Raw genomic sequence first — 15872 nt, 5'->3', positions numbered from 1 at the left:
TGTAGACGCTCCACAGCTGCTATTTCTAAATAGCTCCCCCCCAGTGCTTCCTGGAGCTCTAAAATGACCTAGCGCCTACACATTAGGGGAGCCTGCCTCAGACTAATTTTGAGGCTTCAGTGTAGTGTGGAAGCTCTATTTTGAGATAAATTATCCCAGAAGATCTCTTCCAGAATACCTTTTTCCAAAATAAGTTTGCAGTGTAGACGTACCTTCAGTTTTACAAATCTGAATGGGACTAGGAAACCTGCAGGTGATGTACTTTGAAGGTCATCTCACTCACACATACACCTTTAAGCCAGTTTTTATCTTTCCTTCCCAGTTTATTTGAAGGGTTCTTTATCTGTAAGCTAATAACTGCAGAGAGGAGAGGTGAAGGTGTGGGAGTCAAACCAGCTCCCGTCCCCTATTCAAAAGGAAGGTGTTAATTGTGCTGTGCAGGAATCACATGCTTTCATGGCAATTAATTGCTAGAACTCCCACAAACTCTGTGTCTAGCGCCCAGAGCCTCAAAGGTTTTCAGGCCTTTAGCTCTCACTGCTTCCTAAATACCTCTGAGGATCTGGGCCTGAGGCCCTGACAGAGCGGCGCTGCCACTGGCAATGACAACAGGGGCCACCCCTCTGATCAACCCTTCATTTTGTGCTCTTCCACCTGTGTCTCTCTCCAACCCCACCCATCTGCAACTCACCTTACGGGGGCGAGGAAGCCAGCACAGTATGTTATGTGCCATTCCTTAGCTATGCACCAAGCTGTGGATGCCAGATCTAGGGCTGACGGTCTTGAGACAGACACCTGCTTAAGAGCAAAAGCAGACAGTTTGAATGTGTTGGTGGAGCTGGTATTCCTGGAAGCAAGGCGCTGGTAAATAGCTCAGTGCAGTTTACTTATTAAGGTACTGACTTCTTACAATACACCAAGCATCAAGTTGCACAGTCACATAAGCTGCCAGTGTGATACCTGAGGTCACAAAAGAATGTATTTACTGCACTGATTCAGGGAATTTTTTTCCTCCTGGAAATGGTAAATTTACATTATAGCAAAAAGTCCCACAATTGCATTTGATCTTCTATATTAAAAGTGACAGGGTCGACTTTTAATATGTGTTTGCAACCTTGGAGCTGTGTTGCTCCCAAGATGTAAGAGAGACAAAGTCAGTGAAGTAATATATTTTACTGGACCAAATTCTGCTGACGAAAGATACAGGCTTCTGAGCTAAGGGGTCAACAGAGAAGAAAAAATCAGGGCATGTCTACACTAGGAAATTATTTTGAAATCACTTATTTTGAAATAATAATAACATCCAAAATAGCTATTTCAAAATAGCATGTCCACACAGCAGGGAAGCCTTGAACTTAGTCTGAGGCACGCTCCCTTAATGTGGCTGCGCTACCTTGACTTACAGCCACAGGAAGCACGGGGGCATAATTACTTAGAATGACTCTGGGGAGTAGTTATTTCAAATAGCAGCAGTGGAGAGTCCATACTACTGCCATTTCAAAATAACTATTTTGAAACTAGTGTTAGTCCTCCTGGAAAGCAGGAGTTATTATCTTGAAATAACCAGCCACTCATTTTGAAATAACAGGCGTGCTCTGGATGCTCTGTTTGTTATTTTGAAATAACTCCCTAGTGTAGACTAGGGCTTAGTGTGTTTGATCTAAATTCAAGTTGGGATAGCCTATTAGGGTAAGGAGTAATGTGTGTCTTAGGACACCACTTGCAGGGAGTGGACAATAAAGATTAAACTGTTATGTAAAAGGAGTTTGAAGTTGGCCATTAAGCGTTAGCAGATAAGTGCTATTACACATTGCTGTAAAGACCCTCTTAAATTCATGCTTTTTAGCAGCTAGCGGTATTATAAATTTAATTTTCCAAGCTTGTTATTTGAAGGTGTTGTACAGGTGACCTTTGAGAACAAGTATTGACAGCTCCAACACAGGGGCTGTGTCTACACTGGCAAGTTATTCCAGAAAATCAGCTGTTTTTCCGGAAAAACTTGCCAGCTGTCTATACTGGCCTCTTGAAGTTCCGGGAAAGGACTGACGATCTAATGTAAAATCATCAGTGCTTTTCTGGAAAAACTATGCTGCTCCCATTTGGGCAAAAGTCTTTTTCCGGAAAACTGTTCCGGAAAAGGGCCAGTGTAGACAGCACAGTAGCGTTTTCTGCAAAAAAGCCCCGATCGCGAAAATGACAATCGGGGCTTTTTTGAGGAAAAGAGCGTCTAGATTGGCCATGAACGTTTTTCTGGAAAAAGTGCTTTTCCGGAAAAGCATCCTGCCAATCTAGACATGCTTTTCTGAAAATGCTTATAACGGAAAACTTTTACGTTAAAAGCATTTCCGGAAAATCATGCCAGTGTAGACGTAGCCAGGGTGTGAAAAGTGTTCACCTACTGGTGCCATGGGTGGCTTTGTCTGCTCCAGAATATTAAAAATGCTGCACAAAGTATATTAAAATTCTGCATACGTTATTTGTCAAAATATGACACTATAATAATGCCAGTTTCAATTGTTTTGGTAATTTAGTTCAAAATACCTGTCAGCACGTTTGTCTTATAGTATTTCCCACACCCCTCAGACAAGTGAAAAGACTGGGGGAGTCTAGTGATAGAAATGTAGCCGTGTTAGTCTGGGGTAGCTGAAGCAAAATGCAGGACAATGTAGCACTTTAAAGACTAACAAGATGTTTTATTAGATGATGAGATTTCGTTGGCCAGACCCACTTCCTCAGATCAAATAGTCTGAGAGAGAGAGAAGGAGCCTGGAAGTGAACCTGGAGGACTTTTAGGTGTGGGTGGGAGAAGTATGGACTCATTTCTTTGGAGGGGCTTGTTCAGGAGTTAGGGAGCCTTCCCCATGCAGACCCTGACTGACCCCAAGCCTGTCCCACTCATTCAGGCACATCTGCCCAGTCTGTGGATGAATCTCTGTAACATTTCCATATAACCATGTATCATTCTCATATAACTTTCTATTAAGAGAAACTTTGTAAGTCCTTTGATATTTATAGATGTATCTTTGGCTACGTCTACACTGGCAGCTTCTTGCACAAGAACTCTTTTATGGAAGCGTTCTTCTGCAAAAACTCTTCCACAAGAGAGCGTCTACACTGGCATGTGCTTTTGCGCAAGAGCATCCATGGCAGTTAGATGCTCTTTTCCGCAAGAAAGCTCTGATGGCCATTTTAACCATAGGGGCTTCTTGCGCAGGAAATTCACGTTGCCTGTCTACACTGGCCTCTTCTGGAAGAGCTCTTGCGCAAGAGGGCTTCTTCCTGAGAGGGAGCTTCAGAGTTCTCACGCAAGAAGCCCTGATTTTCTACAGTACAATGTCAGTTTACTTGAGCAAGAATGCACGGCCAGTGTAGACAGGCAGCAAGTTTTTGCACAAGAGTGGCCGTTTTCGCACAAGAACGCACCAGTGTAGACACAGCCAAATTTATATTAAGACTTCTTATAGAATCACTTGTATTAAGAGAAACCCTGTATCCTGTCTTTTCCATAGAAACTTTGTATCAAGCTCTTTATGTTATAGGTCTTAGGAATAGTTAAGGTAAAGAAAAATGTCTTTTGCTAGGAGTAGAATAGATCTTTCCCCTTTCATTGATTGTCCTGTTGAAATGAAGGAGGTGTGAATGGAGAATGAAAGGAGATCACCTCCAGCAGCAGTTGCAAGGGTGGAGAAGGCTGGGAGACAGATCCAAGACAATACCTGTGAAGTGAGCTCATTGAAAAGAAGACTGGGCATATAGATGCTTTGGGAGTCAAGCAGCAAGTGCCTGCATTTGGAAGGACTCTCTTTGAAGCAGCATTAAAAAAGGCGAGGTGATAACTAACTAGCTGCATGAGAGGGATAAATATGAGGCATCTTGCAGAAGGACCCCTGGTTTTCATCTTGTCAGCATCGGAGCATCGATCCGGATCTGCAGAAACCCGGCTCCACCCCTCCCCCATCTAACTCACCTGCCCAGTGCAGTTAGGGGGAGCAACTATTGGTAACAACAAGACCGAGTGTGCTTGTGTGTATGAGTGCATGAGTGTCATGTATCATATGCATCTGATAAAGTATTGATTGATCTACGTATGTTCAATAAATGTGGCGTGCTGCCTTATCCCCCTGAAAAAGATGCCGGGTGCTTCTTTTAAGCACAACAGGTCCCCTAACACTAACACTATTATTTGTTAGAAGAGTTGCTTGGGAAACGATTTGATTGTTTTTTTAAATTCCTGGGTGACATAATGTGGGCTCCTTCTTTAGTTTTTGAGAGTAGGGCCTTTGGTGAGTTAGCAGCAGGTGCTTACTGCTGGAATGAACGTACCTTTCTGTTACAAGCAACATGGAAACACAAACTTTGGTTTGAAAACCAGATTCCTTTTATTTTCATTCGTGTATTGGCATGAACATTATGAGCCGGGCCTCTGTAGAAAGAGCAGCAGAAGAGCCCATTCCAAGCAGCTCATTCAAAGTAGGTAAGTTCATCACATTTGGTTTTGCCAGTCTGATAGGCAGTAAGACTGGGCTCCTTCTTCTCATGGGGAAGGCTTTTGAACACCCTCAGGTGCACACACTCTTCAGTGCTGTCGCTGACAGAAACCTGAAAAACAAAGAGCATAGGATACCCATGGACTAAGCAGATTCCAAAGAAAGGATGTTTTGGGGAGATGCCGTGCTGAGCCATTGAATAGCTATAAAATAAAAATTAAATCCAACATGGATTTACATAACCCATGTTACACCCCATGTGTGAACAGAAACAGGCCTTTGTGTCCAAACTAGGATGCGCCTGATGATCAGCAAAAATTGATAGCTTATCCCTGCACTCACAAGGTCAAATTCAGCCCTGCCCTAAGACGCTGCTACTTCCATTGGTTGCCCTGGGAGTTGCACCTGTTTATGCCTGGGCTTAATTTAAGTCCCATTCTTCACACTTGTCCTCTTGGAAAGCCCAAACTGTGGCAATTTACAGCTGAACATGTGTGACGTGTGCTTTATAAATATTTAGGTGAGATTCACAAAACCCACTTCTTTCCTTTTCTACTCGTGTAGAGAAATAGCAGCCAACACATGCTAGCTAGACATCTTGGACCTTTCCCAACATTGTTTGATCACTGTTTGAACGTCTCGCCTCAAGCCACTACAAATGACAGCTCCATTCTACTTAAAGTAGAACACTTAGCAAGGCTGGAAGAAGTAGGGGATTTTGTTGATTGCTGACCTTAATGAAGTAGTTTGTTCCAGCAACCACCTGACTTTTATATTCAATGGCTTCAAAGGTTGTATATCTCTTATTCTCTTTCTGTTCCAGCTGTGACTTCACCTATAATGAAAAAGAATGGGTTAGGATGTGCAAAAAGCTCAGCACACTCCTTCTCATCATATGTTTAATGCCTCAGTTTCCCAGAAAAGGTACATCAACTTACATGCAGCAGACATTTCGCTTCTTTGGGCCTTGCTTCTTAACAAACAATTCAACTCACCTCAGAGCTTCCCATCCTATTTCCTAAGCTCCACAGATCCTGCAACAGGCTTCACGTCCCAAAACTAGGATTCCTGCCTGGCCTTTCCTGAAAGCTTTTACCTGAAGCTCCTGCTCTCTGCAAACATCTCCTCCTATACCCCCATCCATCCATCCATTGATTTTGGAATTTGTCCACCTTTTCCCATCCCCTTTCCAGAGTACGCCCCATACTCGTTCCTTCCCATCCCCGCTCCTCCCTCACTCTCCTGGAGCCTTGACATTTCCAGTGTGAGCTACCCCAGTGGCCTCAGGTCACATGATATATCAAGACTCTCATGATATATTAACTAAAGAGGCATCTTGATGAGCTCTGAGCCAGGGTACTCCAGAGGTCCTGGTTCCTTGGGTCTGGCAAACACTGGTTAAAGACTGATTTGTGGGCTGGGAATATACTTTATTAGCTAGGAAAGGTAATGTAAGTGTATATCCAATTTAAGAATATCTTGGAACAATTTGTTTCCATAACTCACTCTTGTTCCTGTTTGAACCTGTCCATCCTTAAATAAATTCCCTTTTGTTTTACATGAACTCAAGTACCGTGTGTGCTAGAGGAACAGCGACTTAAAGTAAAACTGGGTCCACTGTTCCTTTGGGAATGGAGGATCTGGGATTTCTATGGGTGTGCAGGAATGAGGGGCTGGATACCACATGGGCGCACCTATTGTCAGTGTGCAGGGCAAAGGCAGGTTTGGTGCAGCCCAGAGGCGAGTGCCTCACAGGGATTAACACCCCTCTGGCAAAGGCAGGACGTGCTGGTGCAGGAGGCAGGTTTGGGTAGATGTGTGTCTCCCTGAGGACACTTCAAATGCTGCGGATTTTTAAAAGCTTATTCAGTGCCAGGACTTCAAAACTGTGACATGGAATGAAGAGAGTTTCCCATTGTAACATACAGCTGAGGGGAAGGGAAGTTTGGGGCTCATCAATGAGGTGACAGGCACATTATTAACGACCTTTACAAAGGCTAAGTGCCCACTGGCGCAGTTTAGGGCAGGGATACTCAACATGCAGCCCGTAGCCTGTTTGTTTGCGGCCTGCGGTGCGATTTGGGTTTACACGGGGCTCAAAAACGGCCCGCAGGTGGGATCCTTTGAAATGGCCTCCACTGGGAACACGCTCCACAGCGGCGAGGCGTCTCCTAGGCAGGGTGAGCACTGAAAGGTGCAAGCGGACGGGCTGGCGGGAACAGATGGGTACAGAGTGGCGGCGTTTCTAGCCCCCAGGGAGGAGGTGCCGGGAGCACCGGTGCATTGTGGGAAGTGCTGGCTGCTTAGCCTTGTGGGCAGAGCCTGAGAGGTGCTGACTGGCTCACACAGACCAAATTGGGATCTGGAACCGCGGCTTAAGGCTTCATCTTTATATTCATGTCCCTCAGTGTGAAAGAAGCTATTTGCATGTATATTTGCATGTCTATGGAACCACACTTAAGTTGCGGCCCTCCGCACATGCTGTGAGTATCATTGTTCCCCCCCCAAAACACACACCCAAGGCTTCTAAAGTTGAGTAGCCCCGGTCTAGGGCAAGTGCACCTGTGCTTCCCCTTGAAGCCACCAAGGGCACCCACTTGAGGCCCACAGCTCCTCAGCCATCACCTCTCTTGGGCAAAGGCCCTTCTCTCTTTCTTTCCTGAGCAGGGAATCCAGGCTGCACAGCTTCCTGAGCTACTGTGTGATCTCTCCAGCAAGCCAGCCTGCCTCAGCGGGCCAGCACCTGTACGGCTTTCTCTCCACAGGCTCTGAACAATGCTGAGCCAGCAGCGACCAGTTATCACAACGCTCCTCCTAAGCCAGCACATTGATTGTGAAGGAAAAGCATTCCATGGAAACCATTCACACAATACATGCCCTACACACACGCTAGCTAGTTCACTAGAGATCACCCCAGCTCCAGCCTAGGGCTCCTGTAGGTTAGGCCCGTCCAACTTTTCCCCAAAGGTTGGACACAAGGCCCCGCTCGTTTGCAGGGTGAGAAAAAAGGCTCGATTCTGTTTAAACTATTTATCTAAAAATCCTTTTTGTCAGTTGGTCTCTGGAGAATCCAGTTGAAGCAGTAAATGCAAGTATCTCCCCAGGTCGTGGGATCTCTGCGGAGGTCTTACAATTTGAGTCAATTTGCCTAACCACGCCCCCTCTGCACTATTCCTAGCCGGCTGTGGCTCCCCTCCCCCATGTAATTATATTGAATCCCTCAATAGAACAGAAACGATTGTACTTTTAATCAATGAACTCCTATAACACTTACAGTGAATTCAAGATGGTTTGTCCAGGAGATTGTCGTATCTGGCACAATCAAGTGACTTAGTTTTTCCCTAGGACTGCTGTGATCACCCTAACCTGGTGGTGTCATTGGATTGCTGTGGCGCATCAGCCCTTCTCAGAGTGTGCCAGCTGTACTGTGTCTCCTGTTTTGTGCAAGAGTGCTTGTGCAAAAGGTCTTGCGCAAGAGCATTAAAGAAACTTCAGCTGCAAGGCAGCCTGGGTTGCAACAGCTCTCAAAAGCTCTGGGATACACAGCACCAATGAAATACTCATTTATTAGGGCTGCCAGAAAAGGTCAAATGCCTTAGGGCCTAGGCTCACTCAACAGGCTGGAGAAGTTCCCACTGTAACCTTTGGGAGGCAGTTCCAATGCAGGGTAGGGATCCTCAGGCCTCACTATCTTAATATTTCAATCCACTCGCGCAGCAGAAGAAATTCAGAGTTCAGGTCTGTGTATAATGCAGTGTTTCTCTCCCAGTGGTACGAGTCCCCTTAGGGGTACTCTAGAGAAGTCTGGGGGGATACGTCAACACCACTGAAATTTGGAGAAAACTGAATTTTTGTTTTACGTTTGTAAGCCGGGGCTGAATTACAGCATGCTATCAGACAGCTAGAAGGAGGGAGCTGCCCTGGGGGTGGGTGTGCTCACTCCAGTTGTTTAGCCCTGCAAGATAATTAACTGTTAACCGTTGATATGTAAATCCAGCTCATGCCAGGAGGGGGAAGGAATCCGAGGTGTGGCTATGTAAATCCAATTCAGCCAGGGCGGATGGAGGATCAGTGTTGGAATGGAATGTGGTGTATTGTAACTAATTTGGGACTGTTGTAGGGGTCAGAAATCATGCTACCCCTAAATGTGGGAACTGTAAAATATGACACCAGTGGGTGCAGGAGAGACACCATCATTGTAAGAGGTCTCAGAGGAACAAGTGTTTTACAGCGTTTTATTATTTTTTTACTTCTTACACCCAAACATTTCATCGCCCACCTGGCTATGATTAAGTTCTTTAAACAAATGTATTGCAATGGTAGAAAAAAATTGCATGTGTCTGAAAAGTGTAGTACTGGGGGTCTTTATAATTTTTTTAAAGGAGTACTTTATAAAAAAAGGTTGAGAAACACTGGTGTAACGCATTGGAGGCTCCACACAGGTGCAGCATCTTCTGCTTGAGTGTCAACTCAGGAGCAGCTGTTCCAGTGCTTCCCAGGCTGACACTCTCACCCCAAATCAGGAGCAGTCAGTGTAAGAGGCAAGGGAAACCAATGCTCCCCCTGGGTTTTAGTGCCCAAACCCTTCTCTCTTCCTCTCCCCATTCTGACTCTTCCACAAGTCTCCCCACCACAGGCTGTTGCAGCCTAATGAGTCTTTCTCTGGAGCAGATCTAGTCACTAAAAAGTGAAAGGTCTTCCAGCTCTCCAGACCTAGTACCCTAACATCAAAACGCTTAAAAGAACCATTAAGCGGTAATGACGCCATTTGCCAACCCTGAAGTATGAACTGTCCGTTTCTGACACAAACCGTGGAGCATGGCATATTTACTCAGAACTAGGCCCTTAAATTAAATATTTAAAGCAAACTGTAAATATCAACCCTTGCATTGATTTTTAGATGCACAATTTAGGTATTCATCTTTAACCCCCACATGCTTGGATCTTCAGACATATGCGTTTTAAATAAATCCTTCAAAAGACCACCCGGATCGAAAATACACATGTTCATTTTAATTACCATCGTACAAAAAACTTGCTTCCAAAGTCTTCCTGTCCTTTCTGTTCATCCCTGCAGTAATGTTTCTCCCTTCAAAGACACAACTCTCCTTTTCTTACAGATAGTTGGACAAATGAATTTCTATCATTATTTCAATCACACAAAATACATTCGTGTTCCCTTTTCTAAAAGAAATGAACATTGTTATGAACACGCAAAACCACTCTGATTAATTTAAAATAATGTCTTTGTTCCCAGGTGTTCAATATGTATTGCTTGAGGAAGGCTTAGGAGTACAAATATAAAGTCAGCTTAGAAATACCAATTAACAAAATGTAAAACAGAGGAGAGCTGCATCATGTATTGCATAATATTTACTGTTGTATTCAGCAGGACGACTGACTTACCCTTCTTACAAATTTTTGCAAATAACTCTAATTATTTGGTATATTTGGTATATCAGGTATATATTATGGTATATATTATTCGGTATATCAGGTTTTTCCAGGGTATATCAAAAAACCTGTGGCTGACATGCTTTTAGTGCTTTTCTTTAGGTACCAGTTTTGACAATCTGGCATGCAGTGCAAAATATACTCCATTTTCTTTAGGGGTTTTTTCAGATGTTATTTGCTGCATTTGAGTTCATGCATTTGGCTGGAATGGGTCGAGCTGGGGGGGAATAGAGGAGGGTGACAGTGGGGAGGGGCAGAGCAGGGTGGAGTATGGGCAGGGCCACAGGCTGAGGAGCTCTCCTCCCCAAGCAGCAGTTACACCCATGACCCAAATGCTGCAATCATGGCCCTGCTCCCAGAACCCCGACACCCTTGTTCTTGACTAGACGCTCCTCCGGCTCCCATAGAACCTCCCCTTCTGCTGCTCTCAGCAATTTCAGCATGCTGCACCCAGGCTCCGTGCAGCTAGAGAGGGTTGCCCACCTCTCCTTGGGATTCCTGCTTTCAGCTCCCCAAATGAAAAGTGCAAAGTGATTTGTATCTGCTGAGGAAATCAGGGTTAAAATCCTTTGTCTTTGGCAAAACACCATTTCTATTTGCTGAGATTTAATTGTTTTGAAGCCTCTTTTAGGAGCATTTGTCTACTGCAAATATGCCCCGCATGGCATCGGGGGAAACTGAGGCAGAAGTGCTGACATGACTTCCCCAAAGTCAGCCCACAGAGTCACATCTGTCCCGTGACAACCAGTCCCACTGCACTAGCAGCTAATCCATTGTGCTTCATTCATTAGCTAATTGGGAACTTTGACCGTTTCTTTAAAAGCACGTATGCAGTAAAGGCAATTCTCGTATTCAAGCCAATCAGCAATGGCATTTTTCTGCTTGCAGCTAGATTCCATTCCCATAAAAATGATCATGATGGCTGGGGTGGCACAAGTGTTTTAGTCAGCAGGCTGGTGGTCAGATGTCCTTGGCTGCTAAAGAATACCATGGAGTTGCCATTTGACTCTCAAATGCCAGAACCTAGTCAAAATCTGCCCTCTCCTCAGCACACACAGATCTTACGCAATGGCAGAGCCAGCAAGGGGAAGTCAGAACTCGTGAGTTCTTTCTGCTGCTCTAAGCACCAGGCAAGGGTTTCGTCTTTTGGAATGGATGAGAGAGCAATGAATAATGTTGTTATATTTTTTTAGGTCAGGAGTGTCCAGTCTTCTTTCTGACTCCCCCCTGCTGCGCGTGGTGAATATTCTACAGCCCACCTGTGCCACAACAACTGGTTTTCTTCACATTAGAAAACTAGATTAAAGCCAGGGCCGAGGCGGGTAGGCAAGGCAACTGCCTGGGGCCCTGCAAAGCTCCACGGCTCAGCCTTTGCCTTCAGCCCCATGTGGGGGCTTGAACGCCGGGTGCCAGGGCTCTGGCTTCAGCTTTCTGCCCTGGGCCCTCAGAAGTCGAGCGCTGGCCCTGCTCTCTGGTTTATTTTGGGGCCCCCTGAAACCTGCTTGTGCCCCCTGGTTGAGAACTGCTGCTTTAAATCATTCCAAGTGCATGGTCCTTTCCTGAAGTCGTCCAGGTCCCTACATCGCTGCCCTCCAGAGGCTATCGTCTGCTCTCAGTGAACGGGCAGGGACATTTGAAACCCTCTGCTGACCTCATGGCAATGAAAGCAGAACCTGACTTGACGTTTCACCTTTGTGACACATTTGTGTTCACTGAAAACCAAGTATTGTGGCCTCATTTCTGATACGTGCTGTCTGCAGATTTAAACTTGGCTTCTAAAAATTGGTTATTTTTTTTGAGAGAAAGTGTCTGTTACATTTCTACAATGCGTGCACACAACACCACCAATGTCTTGTACTTCCATGTTGCCTTTTGAGGAAGACTCTCAATATGTCTTAGTAACATGAATTCAACTTTACGGTCCCCATTTGAGGAAGGGAAGTGTCAGTCTCCCTCCTCCCCCTTCAGTCCTCCTTTTAGAGCTGAGGAAGTTGAAGCACAAAGAGGTAACGTGATTTGCCTTTGGTCACATAGGCAGGCCCAGGGTATTTCCCTCCTCCAGACCCCCAAGCCCAAGCAACCTTCAAGGGGCCTTAAATCATTATCGGAAAGGCCAACGTTATAAATCACAGCAAGATCCTGACAAACTCTGAAAATCCAAGGTTTCCCAGGGATCTACCTAGTCCATGGACTCCTAGAAGGCTATTTGTTTATTAAATAGAGGAATCCAGGGTCTCTGCAATACCCACTCCCCTCTTCTATCCTCTCTCCCTCCCCCAGTAATGAGACTCTAGTTGCAGCCCTGAACCAAAGCCTGACTCCCTGGGCTGCTCTGCATTAGCAAATGGGACCCCTAATGCACCAACCGTGCAGCTCCACTAGTCCAAGTACACAAGTGCCCGTGTAGACAGAACACTGATATTTTTACTGCCCCGTCAGCCAGTTCTGTACAGGTCAAGCTTCAATGGCGACTTGTAAAACCCTGTCTCCACGGGTGTTTCTATCACTGCTACTATCAGTTGAACTTCACTGGCAGTTAATTGGCTGTGTAGATTCAATTTCTAGTGCTTATAAAGACCACTAGACCTTGCTGTCTTTCATCTATTTCTGTACATGTCCCTAGAGCTTTGAGAAGACTGAAAATCAGGTCAGAAGATTGGAAGAAAGCTAATGTGTTACTATTTCAAGAGTATAAATGGGATAATCCAGGCCAATCTGACTGGACCATAGTTACAAAATTGAAGCAGCTGATATGGGTCTTAATTAATAAAGAATTAAAGGAAATTAGCATACGTAATGCCAATCAGTGTAAATTTATGGAAATTTGATCCTATCAGATAAGCTTGATAACTTTTTTGATGAGATTAAAAAGTGGTTGATAAAAGGTAATACCACTGATATAACAGACCACTGTATGGCATTATACTTAGTGCTGCATGACATTTTGATTAAAAAACTAGCCCAATTTAAAATGAACAGTAAATTGCCACAGTAAATTGATTAGAGATTGAAAAGTTCTATGCCTGTGTAAACCACGTGGTCAGACTAGCTAGTCCCTTCCAACCTTGGCATATCTAGGAATTTCCTGGACTGCAGTCAGTATCATCTCTTCTTAAGCAATTTCTCCATGCCCCATGCTTTGAAGCTGTCTAGAGAGCTTTCATTGACTATGCTGGATGTTAGATTTTTAAAATAAATTCTAGCTTCAGTCCATAATCTCTCTGGAATTTGCTTTAAAGACATACCCTTTTTCGCTGTTAGTTTGTTTTACATCTTTCATTGGCTGTGACTCACCTGGTCAGCAATCTTTTGGATTTCTGGAGTTGCAGGCTTACTCTCGCTTAAGCCTCCAGTCATCATAGTGGCAAATAACTTCTTAGAGTGTTTGCAAACTCTGACAAGCAAAATCTAGAGCAAATGTGACCAAGAAAACTCAGACTGTTGGTATTATATAGTCCCACAGTCATGTGATTTGTAGATGTGGAGTTTACCATCATCAGGTTTGTAAGGGAAAAGGAGAAAAGAAAGGAACAAAGCAAACTGTAGTATTTTTAATAGTAAGGGAACGAGTACTTTAAAGACCATTATGTGTATATTGCTTTCTGGACCCCAGAAAAGCAGAAAACAAATAAGTCCCCAACCCCTATTATTTATGGTACTTGGTTCAGGCTGGTGTGGCAATTTCTTGACTCAGCACCAGTTTCAAGACATCGGATGAGGATGTGACTCTTTGTGCTTAGGAAAGTGAATGTAAACACTGAACTACACCCATATATTAACCTTAAAATTCCTGTTTAACTTGAAACTTGGTTCTCTAAGTTACCCTAAGCGAGCAAAGGCAGCAGGCCTTTTATTTTTAATTATTTTATTTCTCTATTGTTTGTTACAAAACTGAAAGGTTTTCCAACTGTTGAAAGGACATATAAGAATGCTGGCACATGCTGCCTGCCACCTGTGAAAGTAGACTAAAATATATTGTCAATGAAGAATTGTGTTGAGGAAGTGTATGGCCTGTATTACACAAGAGCTCAGACCAGATTGTCACTCTGGCCCCTTCTAGCCCTGGAATGTCTGAATTTAATTTAAAATATATGTAGCAGTGTAGACGTGGCTAATGCACCTATTGCAGCTGATCTTGTCATGAGGGGGAGCTGTGATCTGATTGATCAAGCCATAGCACACTACCAATTTGGTTTAGCATTCACAGAACAAAAGAGTCTTTCACAGTATCTTAAACATACCTTTAACAAGTTTTATTTCACTCAATTCAGGAGCAGTTTGAAAAGCTCTCTCTATATATGTATATTTAGTACTAAGCAATTAAGACAGCATTAAAAGGCATCACAAGCATTAAAAGGCATTAAAAGCAATATTTAAATGGAATAACTAACAATCTACATCTAAGCCTTAACCCAATCGAATACACACACACACACTACCCCTCTGAGGCTGGCCAAACCCCAGGTAATATTGGTTAATTTGGTTGAGATGGAAGTCCGATGTGCACGTCACCCCAATATGCCGAATCAATGGACTCCAATTTGTGGGGGGAAATGGTGTGGTATATATCCCCTTGGCAGGAGCCAGTCCAGACAGATGCCATTCACTAATTGCACACAGTTCAGGTGGGGTGATGTCCATTAGTGACACCCCCTTCTTTTTACTGGTGTGTTCACGACTGATCCAGAAATATCTGGTTTTTGAACTGCTTGCCTCACCACAAGTCAATGTCCTTGGCTAGAGTCTTCCCTTGTTACTTTTTCTTATCTGGAAGTGCTGGAAACGCTGCCTGAGCACACATACACTGTTCTTTTATTTCACAGTTGTAAACAAGTCCATAAACCTCTGGGGCTCTTGCCTGGACCTCAGCATAGCCACTCTTCAGCTCATTGTCTGTAGATTCACTCATGCTAACCATTCACACTACCCATGACAATCTCTAGATTATGTAGTAAGTGTAGTAAGTTGTCATTTGCAGGATAGAGAGGGTGACCATCTGGCCAATTTTTAACAGGACAGACCCGTATTTTAACCCTCTTGCCGCTCTCCTGACTTTTTAAAAAAAATGGTCACAGAGAGACCATGTTGGTCTGATCTTGGTAAAACAAAAACAAAAACAGCAGTCATGTAGCACTTTAAAGACTAACAAGATAGTTTATTAGGTGATGAGCTTTCCTGGGGCAGACCCATATTTTCAGCTCTGGCTCTCCCCTTGCTGGTCAGTGGGCATCAGCTCAGCAGCAGCAGCCTCCTGTTTGTGGCTGGCAGGTGACTGCGGCAGGGGGTGGCCAGCAAGTGGCGCTCTCAGGCAGGGCACAGACACAGAAAGACAAGAAGCCAGTAGGAGGAGAGGCAGCCTGTGTGTGACAGGGGGTAATGGGGATGGGTGTGAGTGAGGGGTGTGTCGCCCCTCCCCATGAGCACCCTACAGCCAGGTGTCCCAAGGGGGGAGGGGTCTGACAGCCCTTTCCGGATGTGGGAGAGAAGCCAAGATCCCCGGCACCTTCTGTGGGGCTGAAAACTTGATCCCTGTTGGCTCTTCCCACACAGAATTCCCAGCAACCTGGAGCTGTAGCCCTGATCCATGGGGCACCCCCTGAATTGCCAACACCACTCAGGCTGCAGCCCCGGTCCTCAGCGCACCTCTCCCCTCCCCAGATAGCAACTCCAAACCCCGGCATGCCCCTCCCCCCGAGTAACAGCCCTAATTGCTGGAATGTCCCCCCCCCCAGCAGAAGCCCTGAACCCCCACACTCCCCTCCCCCAAGGACCAAAGCCACAAGCCCTGGCAACCCCTATAAGGCTGGAAGCAGGAGCTAAGGGCAAGTCCAGATCCCCACCCCTGAAAACTGAAGCCAGGAGTGCCAGGGCTGAATCCTGGACCCTAGCGCATACAGGCGCAGCTGCCCCCTCCCTGCCCCCGAGCTACCA

At 45.0% G+C, this 15872-nt stretch overlaps 1 protein-coding gene across 2 annotated transcripts in view; it reads right to left on the bottom strand.

Moving 5' to 3' along the window:
* Nucleotides 1-13389, bottom strand: part of LOC102460036 (cystatin-B) — a 55854-nt gene extending 42465 nt beyond the window's left edge. Inside the window, exons 1-3 of one of the 2 annotated variants that reach the window (XM_006124180.4) lie at nucleotides 13236-13389; nucleotides 5221-5322; nucleotides 4356-4599 (exon numbers count right to left, since the gene is read on the bottom strand). In XM_006124180.4, the coding sequence (XP_006124242.2) occupies nucleotides 4462-4599; nucleotides 5221-5322; nucleotides 13236-13301 (306 nt within the window). In that variant the 5' untranslated portion in view covers nucleotides 13302-13389 and the 3' untranslated portion in view covers nucleotides 4356-4461. Of the gene's footprint in view, nucleotides 1-4355; nucleotides 4600-5220; nucleotides 5323-13235 lie in introns of those variants that run through there. The other variant, XM_089772038.1, reaches the window with a different exon arrangement.
* Between the last annotated feature and the right edge of the window lie 2483 nt (nucleotides 13390-15872).

The sequence above is a fragment of the Pelodiscus sinensis genome, chromosome 1 (genome assembly GCF_052426305.1).
Source record: "Pelodiscus sinensis isolate ZL-2025 chromosome 1, ASM5242630v1, whole genome shotgun sequence".
NCBI classification, from domain to species: domain Eukaryota; kingdom Metazoa; phylum Chordata; order Testudines; family Trionychidae; genus Pelodiscus; species Pelodiscus sinensis.
The sequence above is the reverse complement of the archived record's forward strand: the minus strand, read 5'-3'. Positions and strand labels throughout refer to the sequence as shown.